The following is a 15,505-nucleotide window of genomic DNA, read 5'->3' as shown; positions in this document are numbered from 1 at the left end:
GAAGGCGCCATGGATTAAAAGTTTCTACATTGCCGACGATGGTGATACATACATTTACCCAGGGTGACTAGATTTATTTGAAAATCAATAAATAAATTGAATAATGCGTAGGAATGCTGCAAAACTGCCTGTAATTGCCAATTAATGATTAAAAGTGTCTTATTAAATTGCAAATCACAAATCATGCAGTCTCTGGGATGCACTAATTTTCCATTGCTTTGTTTTCACCATATCATACTTGAATTCATATCAAATAAATAAATTAAATGGGTTTGAAATGCACAAACCTTACCTTTCATAGTCAGGACAATGTAGTTCTTGGTGGAACTCGGCAGCGAGGCGAGGAGAGATTAGAGAAAGACCAAAAGTACTATGACGACATCATGAGGCGATGTTGTAATCTAGTTCCTTCACTCAAACACGCGGAGATCGAGCGTACCTGGGTAGGACTGAGACCTTGGAGATCGGGAGGGGTACGACTGGAAGTGGAGACCATCCCTATCAGAGGCAGGCCTGTTCCTGTAGGTGACAAGTATATACGTCTACATTAACTTCCGTCTGAAATGCTGTTAGCACCTATATTTTTCTTAAACTTCTTTTGGATATTTCGTTAATAATTGTAAAACTTTACTTACCTGATGATTCAATGTAAATTTTTTTTTACTGCAGGTGGTGCATAATTACGGACATGGATCAGATGGTGTCTGTCTAAGCTGGGGGTGTGGAGTACATGCAGCATGTCTTGTTAAACAGCAGCTTAATCAACAGAATGCTCATCAGAAACTCTCCAAGTTATGAAACAAGGAATCAAACCAAGTCCAAATACCGGGTATTTAATTATCCAGTTGTTGATGATTATATCAGAATTATGCTGAATGTATCACTGATGTTTTACTTAAGAATCAAGATTGCTTTTTTCCCTCATAAAACTTATAAAACTATGCAATTTTTTTTTTAACTATAGGCAATTTTTCCCAAAATTGACGTTTTTTACTTTATGACTGCGTATAAACCTGAAGTTGAATAACTGTTTATCAAATCTGAAAAACTGTTAAATAAATATCCAAATACTGAATAATTCATACCGAATAAAAAGAGCGAAGGCAGATTTGACTGGCATTTGAAAGAAATCTAGAAACTTTTGACAAGTGAACAATTTTCTAATCTATTGGGTTCCTGTGAAACAAATATTTTGAGTTTTATAATAAATTATTTATGATCACTGACGCAAGTGTATTTTAGAGCCTTGAAAATATAAATGTGTATTTTATGATAAAGGAATTCTATGAATTCTGTACTAATTTATAATTATCATCTGGACTTCCAGATTTTGGATAAATTTTAAGACGTTTATAGTATCTATGCATACTAGTATATTATCAGCTTAAAAGCAATGTTTTACATATTATGTTATTAAAACTTATTGTGTGACTGTACAAAGTGTAATTTATAGGAAGTATTTGATTCACATGTTAATTAAATAACAGACCCTAACAGGAGATTTATTTTATACTGTATATGCATTCAATCAAAAGCAAAAATAACCCTGTAACAATAGCAAAAAAAAAAAAAAAAGCAGATGGTACTGTCGGAAAATAAATGGCAGAAAAACAAGAAGGCCAATATTTAGATCCCCTAAATTGGTTTTGCTGATTAGAAACATATATATGTAGCACTGTCTCACACATTGGTAATATCTGATAATTATTTTAGTCAATAAAACTTATCAATTTCTAAACAGTTAGTTTTGCATTTGTTTTATTGATATCGAAAGCATTTTGCAACTACTGTGAAAGAAGATAACAATACTCTGCAGACATCAGCGAAATCAGTAATACAGAAGTTCTACTCTCTACAGTGAAACCAGGCTTAAAACACAAAACAATACTGAAAGTAGAACTAACAAATACTGAAAGTAGAACTAACAACAACATTTTAACCATAGTCATAAACAAAGATCTTGTAAGTTAATGCCTTTTTTGACATGTCAATCCTTTTATGACATGTTAATTCTTCTTGCACGAATTCACAACCTATGTAGATATTGTCTCTATGGAAAGCCACAGACTTCAATTGCATTACAGTAATACTATACAGTCTTCCATGTTGATGTTGAATTGCGATCACTTGTAGTTGAATTTCACCTTCACAAGATACTTCATTTTGATCTGTTTGGTGTCATACACTATGAATTCATTGTAATTCAGTGTGTAACCATTAGGATTTTTCACATTCGTGTTCTTACTCTTTCCTAGAGGAACAATCGTCCCATCAGGCCTGAAATGAAAGTAAACATTCTCAGACTTTCAAAAAGGTTTAAGAAAATAGTTTACACTAAATATTTAGCAAATTAAGAAAGATGTCATGGTATTGAGAATAAAAGGCTGTTAAATCACACTCCCCAAAGCAAATTTACTCTTACAGACATGAAAAATCTGGTAACACAGAAAGGCCTTTTCTGAGGATAGACTCAGAATACCCATGTATCAAACTTTACAATCAAAGGAAAACAAACAGAGGCCCATGGGTCACATTGCTCACAACTGTCGACATTCTCTTTCTGATAATTTGTACATGCATCCTCTTTTTTTCAATATGGTACACGTACAGAATAGATGGACTTTGAATGTATTATTTGGGTTGCAGCCACCTCTCTGTTTCTCCTTACTAATGATAAAAAGCACACACACACAGTCCTTGTGGTATATATCTATACTTACTTTTCAGTCTAAGATTAATTCAGACTAAATTCTGTTGTCAAATTACAAGCTATCTCATACTCAGAGAATTGTATTTTAATCTGTATCTAAAATCACATGTAAATCTCCATATTGTTGTTAGAGTATAAGCTACGTGTACATGTGTGCCATACTTTCATTATTTATACTGATGTTAAGCTCTGTATTGCTTCGAGATAACAACCTTTGTCATACTTACAGAGTTTTATGTTTAGTGGGGTCTGGGGCCACGGCTCCCAAGCCTTTCACACTGTGTTTTCCTGGGGGTAATTTATCTGCTTTGTAGTCTGCTGCCAGTAAATCATTTGTGGTTCCCAGGGACACCTGATCAAAGGAAAAGGGACGCGCCATTAAGAAATTAGTAAGAAAATATATTACTAGAATTATCATATAGAAAGGAGCTAATAAATGAAAAATATTATTTAAGATTTATACTAATATATGGAAATAACTTTTAGAACAGAAATACACTGTACTTGCTTTGGGTAAAACACCATTAAATATTTGAAAATACATTTTACTTGATTTTTTTTATTGGGTGTATTATAATGAAAAGTATGTAGAGGAAATAATTATCATACCTCACACAGGAGTAATAAACCAATGTTTTTAGATCTTGTTGTAAAACAGTAGTTGGCACTTTTACTTGACATATCAGCAAAGTACACACCTTTTCCAAACTACAATAGAATACACTAGTTAGTGTCTATTCACTTCATATACAGTAAAACTCGTTTAGTACGAACACGGATATAGCGAATTCACAGATATAGCGAAGTTTTTCTGGGTCCCCGGCAAAATTCTTAACAAATCTTTGTAAAATTTTACGGTTATAACGAACTCTGATATAACGAATTTACGGATATAGCGAACTGATTTTGAGTCCCGTTGAGGTTAAATATAATGAAATTTGCATCTTTTATAACGAACTTTCCAAGATTATAAAAAATTTGATAAATTGAACTGATTTTATTTCCTTTTAGCATTTGTATATAAAATTCATAATAAAACCTTAGTTATCGAAGATATGTTCTGTAATACTCGCTTCCTTAACATATTTGGTAGTAATACCTGAAGGAAAACATGCATATTGCAAATTTGCTATAATGGTTATACGAATTCGTTATACGGATATAACGAATTATGGATATAGCGAATTAAATTCACAGGTCCCCAGGACTTTGTTATAACCGAGTTTTACTGTATAATATAAATGTATCATATTGGCAACTTGTCTTCCCAGTCTGCTGAAAGCACATACTTTACAAGGATAAAGTTTGAAAAAGAAATGCTAAGCAATTAAAGTTAACATACTGACATTTGAAAAAGGAAATGAAAAATCGTCATCAAAATGTAAAAAATACACTGTAGTAAAATTTTTACCATGTAACCTGTAACAGGGGCCTCGGGAGGGGCAATTCTCAGACCTTTAGAGAGGATGCCAACCCAGTTAGTTAAACGAGAACCATGCCATAACAGCATTCTACAAAATTATATAAAAATAGAAAGAAATGCAGTTTATTCACCCTTCAATCCCTGACATCAGGCCTCAAGACCATAAACTGAGAACAGACATAAGTCAAAATTTAGATTTTTGATATTTAATATGAGTATCATTTCTAAAACAAATTTGCTTAAAAATTTGCAGTTCTGTATATTATTTTTATTCAAAGATATAGTGAAAAATTCTTATCATTATCAAAATTATGGAAAAGTTATTTTGTTTTGACCATAAACTGAAAATAGACTCATAAGTCAAAATTTTGATTCTTAATAACTTTAGTTTTATTTAACATCATGTTCTTAAAAATTTGCAGTTAAGTATAATATTTAAATCCAAACAAATGAGGAAAATTGAGTTTCATTTTCAGATGTTTTTCAAGTTATTTTGATTTGAAATTTTGACTTAATTAAGTCTCTTCTCAGTTTATAGTCATGGGGCCACTGATTACAAGTGGTCATTTTCTTACTTGTTGCTGTGGTCAACAAACTGTTTTGCTTCATTTTCTTTCTCAACTTCAAACACATCTTCAATTTGCATTTTATACTGGTTGTGTGTAGCTGCATGAGTATTCTGAAGATATTCATTTATCATCTGAAAAGAGAAACACTTCTTCTAAATCCTCAGGAACTAGATTTAGCTGTGTCTGGATTTCAAACATTAGCCTAGTATTCCACACTCTTATTGTCCAAGGATACTTCTAGTTTAATGTGAAGCAATATATTCCATTGTCAAAAAATACCATCTTTGATTATTTGAGGTATTAACATGTGTAGGTAATATACTGTATGTGTACTTAAAAAAGCGGGCTTCATATTTTAGCGGCTTTGGTGCAGACACAGATGCGATAATTCATGAATACCGCTAAGTATTCATAAATATAATACACAGCACGGACATCTGTAGCACTAATTCATGATTACATCATTCACAACTCTATACTCAGTGATTACGCTAAAATTTGAATATGCCATTTTATGTACATGTACAGTATGTATTTTTAATATTCAGAAGAATGTTATTGTATACTAGAAATTCTAATCCTGTTTGCTGTTGCTCTTTTTACCCTACTTGTAGATGGACAAATTTAAAACAGGACAAATTCAAAGAACAGGGTATAATTTTTGAAATGGAACTGTGAATGAGCGCATTTAAATTGGAACAAAATTGTTTGCAAGAGTGAAAGGGCTAAATTAACATGGGGTGGAAATTAAACAACCCTGTATACAGAATGTAATATGGAAATTGCTTGTGTTACAGGAAAGGAGAAAATGTATGGCTGGACCAGGAATCGAACCTGGGACCCCTGCATCTCTAGTCAGGTGCTCTACCAACTGAGCTATCCAAGCCGATATCCACGGCCAAAACCATTACATTACTTCCTCCTTAAATTGTCTTCGCCTTCGAAGACACAACCCAAGTTCTTATTATCCCCTGGAAGGACTTTAACCTGCAATTCAAAGGGTGGTGAACAGCACCAAATCTGTAGCAGGAAAGGAGAAAATGTATGGCTGGACCAGGAATCGAACCCGGGACCCCTGCATATCTAGTCAGGTGCTCTACCAACTGAGCTATCCAGGCCGATATCCATGGCCCAAATCATTGCACTAGCATAAAACTCTTGTAATCTTTATGTGTTCAACATTCTATAATAGAGGCAAATTTTAAATAATATTTGTTATACTTTGAATTCGTCAGCTGATTTATCCATGGCTTGCAGTTCACACTTCAGGGCATGGTAATGTCTGTCTACTGGATTCTCGGAGTAATCTCCACTCTTCAGAGTTTTCATGGCAATCTCAATGTCTTCCAAAGACTGTAAAAATGAAAAGAAAATAATTCATTAAAGCAAAATAAGCACAAACTTACTCTAGCTGTGATACAATGTACTAAATCCAAAATGGCAAATCAGCAAACACTAACATACATACCGTATATCCATTTTTTTCATGTGTTGGAAATTTTGCGAAAAAGAGGTAGATTAATAGTACAGTTTTTATTTTGTTATTTTATTTTAATTTTACGTTTGAAGATTTTTTTAATTTAAAATGGTAACGTTTTTATGTCACATTATAGCTGACATAATTTTTCGTGTCTTATAATTTCCGAATTAAAAATGATCGCCAAAAAAGCAAAAAATAGATCATCGCGAAAAAAACTGGATAAACGGTACTTTGTGATTTAATGTACGAAATTGCAGTGATTATAGATCTATCACAACCATAAATACTGGTAATAAAACACATTTTCTCTATTTAAACACTAGATGCTGTGGAAAGTCTAAAGTTAATTTTCGTCTCACCTCCAAGAGTTGTAGCTTTGCCTTCACCGTTTCCTTGTCTCTGATGACTGGGGGTGCTCTCATGCTGCAAAGTTTACACAATAATTCTAGCTCAATATTCACATCTAACAGGGACATCAAATACGCGTAATAAGGTAGGCTAAAAAAATTTACATCCAAAACAAATATTTTTGAAGTAACCTAAGCAAAACTATAAGCTGGGATTTTTCCCTGTTAACTTTTAACTACTTTTAACTATTTTATTTAACTTTTTATAGAAACATGTATGTTTCAAAAAAAAATGTTGAAAGAATTATACTAGAGAATGTATATATTATATTTATTGCACATTAAAGCAATATTTGTCAATGTTTTGTTCATTTATGTTAACAGAACACAAATATTTACCCAAAGTCATGAGGAATTCTAGTGTAGAAGTCATTACAAGCATCAGTGAGTTTTCTCCCAAAGTCTCCCTTCTCTATACATGCGTCAATAATCTTCAGGGCTGAGTAGCCCGCCTTTATTTGATCACTTGTTAACTTACCTACAGATTAAATAAATGCTTTAAAAGCAACTGCTATAAATTTAATTTTGTCTTCAAATTTTTAAAATCTTGAATCCAATTCAAAAACTGTTGAGATACATGTATTACCAGAACATATTCCATTAATTTAGATAAGATTAAGACATGCCATGTACCTAGTGGTGCCTTAATACAGTCATATTTCATTTCTCGTACAGTATCCTCCATTATCTTTACGTCACATATCAAATTCATCAGGTCCTGAAATATATGACTTTCATGAATCCATAATGTCAAAGGAAAGTTTTACTGCCCAGAACATATAAACTTAAATATTTTTAAGGCTTTGTTGAACTTGTAAAGAAAAAAAGGTTCTAATTTAAAGTTTATAATGTTTTAAGATTTCTTTATTTTCTTTACTTGAAAATGAAATCATTGGATGAATTGTACCTGAAGTCTTTTCTCTAACTTGGAGTCTGGAACTTTAACATCAGATTTCTCCTTTTTGATTTTTACAGCATCTGTTTCATCTTCTCCCTAATGATAAATAAATATTTCAATTTCTAATTTTTTTCTCTGTGATAACTCTTTGAAAGTTAGGGGTAGTTTATTTCTTCATAATTCTGCCGGAATGCAAATTAGGCAGGTCGGTAGGTCGGGAGCTAAGGAGGCCTAATATGCATGCAATTCTCGTGCCCATCTGTCTCTGTGTCTGACGCTAAGGAGGCCAAATATGCATGTAAATCTCGTGCGGCTGCCTTTGTGTTTGACGTCGGTTGGCGAGGACTATTGAAATTGGCATGGAAGTCATCATGTGATTTAAATCTATTTATCTACATTTTTAAAGTCTAAATCAACAATTTTATTTCACAATGAAATGGAAATATAAGGAATCACTGTCTAGTTAGGAGGGTATGTCAGGGACATCAACAATAGTGGGAAACATGGGATAATTTAAGCATAACGGGCGACATCAACAATAGTGGGAAACATGGGATAATTTAAGCATAACGGGCGAAGCCCGTTATGCTTAAATTATCCCATGTTTCCCACTATTGTTGATGTCCCTGACATACCCTTCTAACTAGACAGTGATTCCTTAATTCACCCCAAAAATGTATAAGTAGATACAGCTGTAAAATCATTATAAGTTTAAACCAGACAGTGATAATTATCATTTTATGCATATATATTTAACTTTTCAAAACAATGCAGTACATGTGAAAAGATATATACAAAGAAATAATTGAAAAAAAAATGACTCTACTAAGAAAGTAACATTGAAATCAGCTCATTATAAATTGTCTATAAGTAAAATCCCCTAGAGATCATAGAAGTTTACTTCTGAATGCAGAGGCCTGTTTAAACATGTAGCTAACTTGATACATCGTACATTACCTTGGCACCATAATCAATGTCCAGCAGGTCATATTTTCCTGGTACTTTTTCAAAATGTTTCCTTTGATACCAATCATTTTTGGTTTTGTCTTTAAACCTGATGGAAAAAAGAATCCATATTAAAACAATCAACTTTATACGGTTATTGATTTTTTAATTGTTAAATAGTGATAAATTAGCAATATGAAGTAGGTTCCCCAGGATCAAAACTGCATGTAGTACAATATAAAGTAAAGTTATCACTGTAACAATGAGAAAAACAATCAAATACTGAAAACAAGAAATAAAATTACATTTACTTTGGTATCAAACATTGAATGTTAACCCACTTTTTCACGAATACATCCTTGGCCTTCTCCAGGTCGCCTCCGCAGGGAACCAGATTGTTCTGTCCGTGGTACCCGACACGCCCCCATCTCTGCCACACATGGTAGGCGTTCTTACTGTTCTCCTTCAGCAGCTGTATTAGGTAGTACTTGTTGTTGTTGTTACCCACATTGGTCTACAATGGTAAAGGTGGACAACTCTCAATTTCGTAAATTATATGTAAATGGTACATGGTTATTGATAATGATTCAAATTTTACTTAAGTAAAAAAAAATTATGCTTGAAAATTGACATATGTGAACTCTAAAATTTTGTACATTATCCTTGCAGTGTTTTAAAAATTAAAAAAAACTGAATTCATCTAATTCTATTGATAGTTTAACCAGCTTTTTTAAAATGTTTAACTGAACTACATGCAACTTTTGTTAAAGAGCCTTACTATTCCTGACTGACCTGATTCAGCATGCAGTCCCATATATCATTTCCCTCTGAGTATACATGAGCTTTCCCCACCATAGATGTACATTCTGCATCAACAGGTGCCTTACCAGATATTACCACAGTACGAACTAAAATAAAGCACAGACAACATAGAAAGTGAGACGTCTGGAGGAAAAATAGAGATTAAAAGGAACTAAGTTTAAGAATGCTATAAATATCTGTTCTGAAACTGTTACAGTAAGTTTAATTATGCCTTATTTCCTTTTACTGCAATTAAAGTAAACATATAATCATGTAATTGTTACTTCTCTCTTCTTCTCCCAGTTCCCTTCTCCCAGATTTTCCCTTCTTTGGTCCACTTTTTGCTGCAGCTTTTTTCCCCTTTGAATTCCCGGCTTCCTCCTCCGCTTCTTCCATTGGCTCCTCTTTTACTTTGACACCTTTTTTCCCAGAACCCTTTGTATCTTCCTGTTTTTCAGATTTGATTTCTGTTATAACTGTTCCTGAGGCTGAGGGGTCAGCAGCAATAGCATCTTCAATATAGAATAAATCAAATAAATATGAAAGAGGTGAATTATTATAATTGTACAGTTCAGAAACAATAAACATCAGCTGCATGTTCATGTATCATGTATTTTGAGTTTTATGTAAAGTCTGCAATCTCTCTAAGTCTTCAATATCTTGTAGTTGTAAAATTATTAGAGACAGTGTAAATCAGAAAATTACAAATAGGACTATTGCTCCGCATTGTTTATGCAAATACATATTAAACAATAACCAATATATGCCACTTGTATGCCACTCGTTACATATTAACTCACTTGATTTGACTCTGTCTACTTTCCGTTTGACATCAGTTGCTGTGTTAATCTGCTCCATTTTGGCTACATCTATGGAGTAGGACCTTTTAAAAGCCTCAAAGTCTATGTGACCCTTCCCCTCAGCCCTCTCTAAATCGACACAGGTCTCCACAGCATAAGGGTTCCAGCCCCCCTTTTCATCCTGCCACTGCCAGATGTAAAAGTCTGTAATGTAAGTTCAAGTCACTGAATGTAGAAAATCTTACAAAAATTGAAATATAATCTTTTTTTAGAACTTTGTAGATCATAGCTACCGTATATACTCGCCTATAAGTCGGTCTGCCTATAAGTCGGTTGTATTTTTTAAAGGTTAATTTCTAGGGATTTGCCATTGACCCACTTATAAGTTGGTATTTTGCCAGAATCGTTTGACATTTTAAATCAATGTACTGGCGTTTTTTTCGGTTTTTATTACTATTTTCCGAAATAACGCCAATATATAATTTCAAATCATTTAACAAATAATTAATGCACACTTAAGATAAAAGTAAAACTATTAAAATAAGTAAATATGTGTACTATATGTATAATCTTTGAATACATAAACGATTATACATATCTTGGCTTTGTTCTTCAGTAATCATTAGAAATATATATGAAATGCCACATTTCACTTTCTAGAACAATATCAATATCTTTATGACTCGCCTATTAGTCGGACATAGAGTTTTGGGCAAAAATTCAGCTCTCAAAACACTGACTTATAGGCGAGTATAAACGGTATATCACACATGTATCTGCATGAAACTGTTGTGTAACACACAAAGATGTAATCTTGCTCCAACTTTGTTGGCTGAGTTCAAGGTTTTTACAATATTTAGTAAAATGAGAACAAAATATCGAGCTGGAGAGAATTTGTATACATGAACCTTTATCTTCTTTAAGACAGCATCTTATTCTCCGTTCCCACCCTGTCTTCTTGTTTTTCTGTACCATCTGGTCCATCTTTACTTGGATCACCACATTTTTACCAACATCAAACTCTACCTAATCAGAAAAAGAAAATGAACACAATCTATAGCCAAAATTTGCAGTCCTCGAAAGCATATTAAGCTTCATCTGAAAATTTTAATATGGTATCAATTTGCACATTTCACACAGCATTTTATATTTTAGTATTATAAACAGAAACATATATGTATTGCAATAACAGAATGAATTATGATTAAAAATAAATAAATTTACATGTTCATTGAATTTTAACACATTTTAACATGTTTAAAACAAGATATATTACCATTTTCTTCTTGCTGTTGAATGCATCAGTGATGTCATTATTCATGCTGTCGGAGTATTTTGTCCATTTTCCCTTATCCCCCTCCCACTCCCACTGAACCGAGTATCCAGATATTTCTGCACCTTCCAGGCGAGCTTTTTTTGAAACCGGGGCATCCCCTCCTCCATTGGCTTCTGGTTTTCTACCTAATTAATATAAGGATTTTTTTTTTATCTTTTATATTGATACAGTGTATAACAAAACATGTATCTTTCATAATTAAGGGGCTTACATTTCATTTGATTTGTGAAATGTTGTCATGTGTCTGCATGTTTAGACCTTACATGTACAATTTTGGAAATACTGTATCTAAAATTTTTAGTCTTTGAGAATCAAGATGATTTTGCAGAGACTCTGTCCATGATTATTCAAAATTAAAGCCATGGCTTACTTGACCCTTTTTGATACACTTTCTATTGTGAATATGAATTGACAAAAAAGGGGGAATATTGAAGACTTATTATTTAATGTACATATGAAGTCTTGACAATAATGACATTGTTGGCTTTACCATGTAGAATATTAGTTATCCAGGTTCAATCAAGGGTATACGGGGATTTACCCCCGGTTTTATTCCATACACCCTGAGGCCAAAGGCTGAAGGGTGTATGGAATACAACCCAGGGTAAATCCTTGTACACCCTTGACTGGATCTGGATAACAAAGAATGAATCGTTTAAACGTCCACATTTGGCCCCCCGATAATTTACAAAAAATAATTTTAGAGGATTTCTACAGATTTTTGTCTTAATCTTTTCATCAAACATTGTAGTTTATTAATTTCATTTTCAATTTTCACTTACTTGCACTGTAATTTCGTATTTATCTGATTAATATAGCAGGGGTACGTTGTTTACATCGATTTCCCATAGACTTTAAGCCACACCCCCATTTTGAAAGCTCAATTTTTATATGAGCGCATTGATGTTTCAAGTTGTAGTAAATAGGGTCAATGTAAAGAGTTAAACTTGTCATTTTAATTCATGAAAGAAAATGAAACAGTCGTGCGCTCACATGTTATTTTTCAAAAAGGTGCAAAATCACGGGTACCTATCTCTATAGTAAAGGCACCTTGTTTACAAATTTCAACCCGCCTTTGACCTCATGAATAACAAAGCATTGAACACGTGACTCAAATCTATTCACTTTCATGCTTTGAGCAGATCAATGCGACATCGTGTCCAGTGTTGCGAGATGGTCAAATCCTTTTCAAATAGGTAATTAGAATTTAAAGTACCATGGGATAAAATTTCTTTAAAACGGTATATTTAAGACATGTTCACATTTTTGATTTAGTTGTTATTTCAGTCAATTTAGTTTGATTTTTTTCCGGTATTTATCAATATATTTTGGAGGCTTGTAGCATAAAGCTTGCACTTACTGCTTATATCTCATTAATACAAAATTTGAAAAAAAATACCGAGGGTATTTATATTATCAATTTGCATACATGTACATCACATCAGTGTTACGTTCATTGACTCTTGGAAGATAAAAAAAAAATTACGATCGTTATTTGAAAAAATACCAATTAATCATATCTTTAGAAAATAAACCGTTTGTTACAAATGCGTAATTCCAATTAAATTAAAGAATCCTTACGGAAAAGAAATTGATGTGTGAGGCAATAAAGATTTATATATCGGATGAAACACATTACACAAAATGCACCCTTACATGTAATTAATTAAATTATAAATAGAGGGAAACTCCGGGTTTCATCTGACGACACTACAAATGTTACTTTTTAATTACATCGGCACAAAATCTAACAACAATGAAAGATTTAAATATAAATATTAGTATGTAACAATAAATCGAATGAAAAAGGGCGTTTTTTTTTTTTTTTTTTTTTGAAATGGTTCATTGTCTATCTCACTAGAGGACGAGAATTTTTTTAACAATGCAATCTGGACTGTACAAAGTACACTTGTCTAACACTGAAGGTTTTTTTAATATCCAGCAACGATAATATTGACGTTAAACTGACGTTTAATTTTCACTTTCTTGCGAATTTATTTTTCATACACAGAGTGAAATTTTATATCACAATTCAACCGCATTTGTTGTGGCACACCAACTTCGCAAAATTATATATATGTACATGATATGAAATAATTATTCACGTGAATGTAAAAAGCAAATTAATTTTAAGATTTAATGGATTGATTATTATCTCTATCAAAATAAAGTTCTAAGAATGAAAAAGAGTGAATCCTGCATTATACGTTCAAATTCCATTGTGTGTATTTATATATAAATAATTTGACGAATTTCTAATAAATAATTTCAAATATAACTCGTAATTTAAGCAGAAAAAAAATTAAGACTGACAAATTAAAAAAAGGATGCTTATATGAGTTCAGTCTCTTGCACTAAAAAAAGGGGGTTTTAGGTGTCACTTCATCATAAAATGTAGTACACTTCGAACACACGCTTATGTATTCATACTAATCGCACGCTTGATAGACGCCCCGCCTTCCCATTCAAATGCTAATACTACAATGGCCTTCATATAGCGAATGGCGAAGTTTTACTGTGAAATATGCGACTTTATCTAATTGATATCATGTATATATTAAAAGTCTCTTTCCTAAAAAATTCTTTATTAGTATCTATACAGACTATACTTGAAGTCTTATATGTAAGATAACACTGTTCTTTTTTAAAAGGATAAAATTCTGCATTTAAAATGGGGCGAGATTGCAGTGTTAAGAGGATTCATTCTTTATTTCCTATGTACCCATAAAAATTCTTTGTAAACATCAGAGTCTAATCAACTGTGTCTCAACCTATCGATAAGATTAACTACGTACTACAAGGCTTCGTGACGTCATGTTATTTGGTTTTCATCATAGAGAAAGTATGCATTGTGACGTCACGTTTTATTTACACCCAGCTCAAGTCGGGTGCACAGAAATTTACACCCAACTTTGTAACCAATCAAAGCTTGTGTTACAAGCTACATAGGAAGTAATCAACATTATTTGAGAATGGATCCATATTAGTATATCTTATCATGTTTTCATTGTTCTAAGGGAGAAGACTAACAAAGATTTTTACCTCAGCCCATATACTTGTATACAGTTTCTATGAAAAACTGTCTTTTTATATTATTTGGGTCGGAGACATAGAATTTCCACAGTGGTCTTCATAACTTTCAGATTTGTAACTTTGCCTTTAAAGTTAACCACAACGTCTTTGCATTTTGAGTGCCCTAGGACAGGCATAGGTATAGTATACATGTACTTATACATTGAACAAAAAAGAAAAACAATAAATTTGCAGCAGGTTGCAGCGAAGTGTGGATTTGATTTAATTATTCAAATTGATTTACAAAATATTGAGTTATTTAAATTGCAATTTTAACCGATTCATGTTTAAAAGACATGTTTTTAACATTAAAAATCTACCATGCAGTGCTAGAGATATATGCATGAAACAGACTGACGATCCACCGACAAAATAATGCAGACTGGCTCCAATCTTCCAAAAAAGTGTTCACTTTTAGTCCAAATATTTACTTAAATACAATGATACTACTATATTTGTTAAGAAATCTCGAGAAAATCTCATAGTTATTGTATGGTAATCTTCTCTATAGGGGTACAAGGGTCAAAATGAAAGTTGCCAGTTCCCATCAGACAGAGATATTTCGAACGTTTTGTAAGTTAAAATTTCCATCTTTATGGTAATTGAATCTTCATACATACCCTTTCTGCCCATTTGAAAAACTCGTTGATCTTCTACTGGTGTTCCTAATAGACACAGTTTTATCCTCTGACTCGACAGTCGACTTTTCTACCTTACTTCACGTGTTTTGGAAACTCGGCGCTTTATTTACAAACAGACATATTTAGGATTTTTATTTCGCAAAACGCAAACAGCGTAAAGATTTTACGGTAATCTAGTGAAACTCCTGGGTTAAAATTAATCTAGCAGTTTATAAATAAGCTTTTGGAAATGACTTGAGTTACCTTAAATGAAACTTGTGGAAAACAGTATCATAAAACAGCCAGCTACTTGGCGGATCCAGAGGAGGGGAGGGGGCCGTTACGGGGGTTGCAACCCCTCCTTTGGATTTGCAGAAAAGAAAGAGACAGAAGAAAGTCTCAAATTTTTGTTGTGTTTTTACTTTAGAAAATGATCAGAGAAAG

The 15,505-nt window shown here is 32.7% G+C and overlaps 2 protein-coding genes across 2 annotated transcripts; one reads left to right on the top strand and one right to left on the bottom strand.

Moving 5' to 3' along the window:
- Nucleotides 1-6: 6 nt before the first annotated feature.
- On the top strand, nt 7-1,738 carry LOC134268696 (D-aspartate oxidase-like). The gene is made up of 3 exons (XM_062750940.1): nt 7-63; nt 302-521; nt 670-1,738. The coding sequence occupies exons 2-3, from the start codon at nt 384-386 to the stop codon at nt 796-798; spliced, it is 267 nt and encodes an 88-aa protein (XP_062606924.1). The 5' UTR covers nt 7-63; nt 302-383; the 3' UTR covers nt 799-1,738.
- A 2-nt stretch (nt 1,739-1,740) lies between these two features.
- Nucleotides 1,741-15,194, bottom strand: LOC134268695 (poly [ADP-ribose] polymerase 2-like). Its single transcript, XM_062750939.1, has 18 exons — nt 15,062-15,194; nt 11,310-11,494; nt 10,942-11,059; nt 10,034-10,237; nt 9,518-9,745; nt 9,225-9,340; nt 8,774-8,946; nt 8,445-8,541; nt 7,497-7,583; nt 7,223-7,307; nt 6,929-7,067; nt 6,542-6,605; nt 5,924-6,055; nt 4,709-4,833; nt 4,122-4,221; nt 3,320-3,418; nt 2,938-3,062; nt 1,741-2,277 (listed from the first exon to the last, which is right to left on the bottom strand). The coding sequence occupies exons 1-18, from the start codon at nt 15,072-15,074 to the stop codon at nt 2,124-2,126; spliced, it is 2,244 nt and encodes a 747-aa protein (XP_062606923.1). The 5' UTR covers nt 15,075-15,194; the 3' UTR covers nt 1,741-2,123.
- Nucleotides 15,195-15,505: the final 311 nt, after the last annotated feature.

This window comes from Saccostrea cucullata, unplaced genomic scaffold (genome assembly GCF_032062105.1).
Source record: "Saccostrea cucullata isolate Sc308-1 unplaced genomic scaffold, CSIRO_AGI_Scuc_v1 ctg9156, whole genome shotgun sequence".
Taxonomy (NCBI): Eukaryota; Metazoa; Mollusca; class Bivalvia; order Ostreida; family Ostreidae; genus Saccostrea; species Saccostrea cuccullata.
The sequence above is the reverse complement of the archived record's forward strand: the minus strand, read 5'-3'. Positions and strand labels throughout refer to the sequence as shown.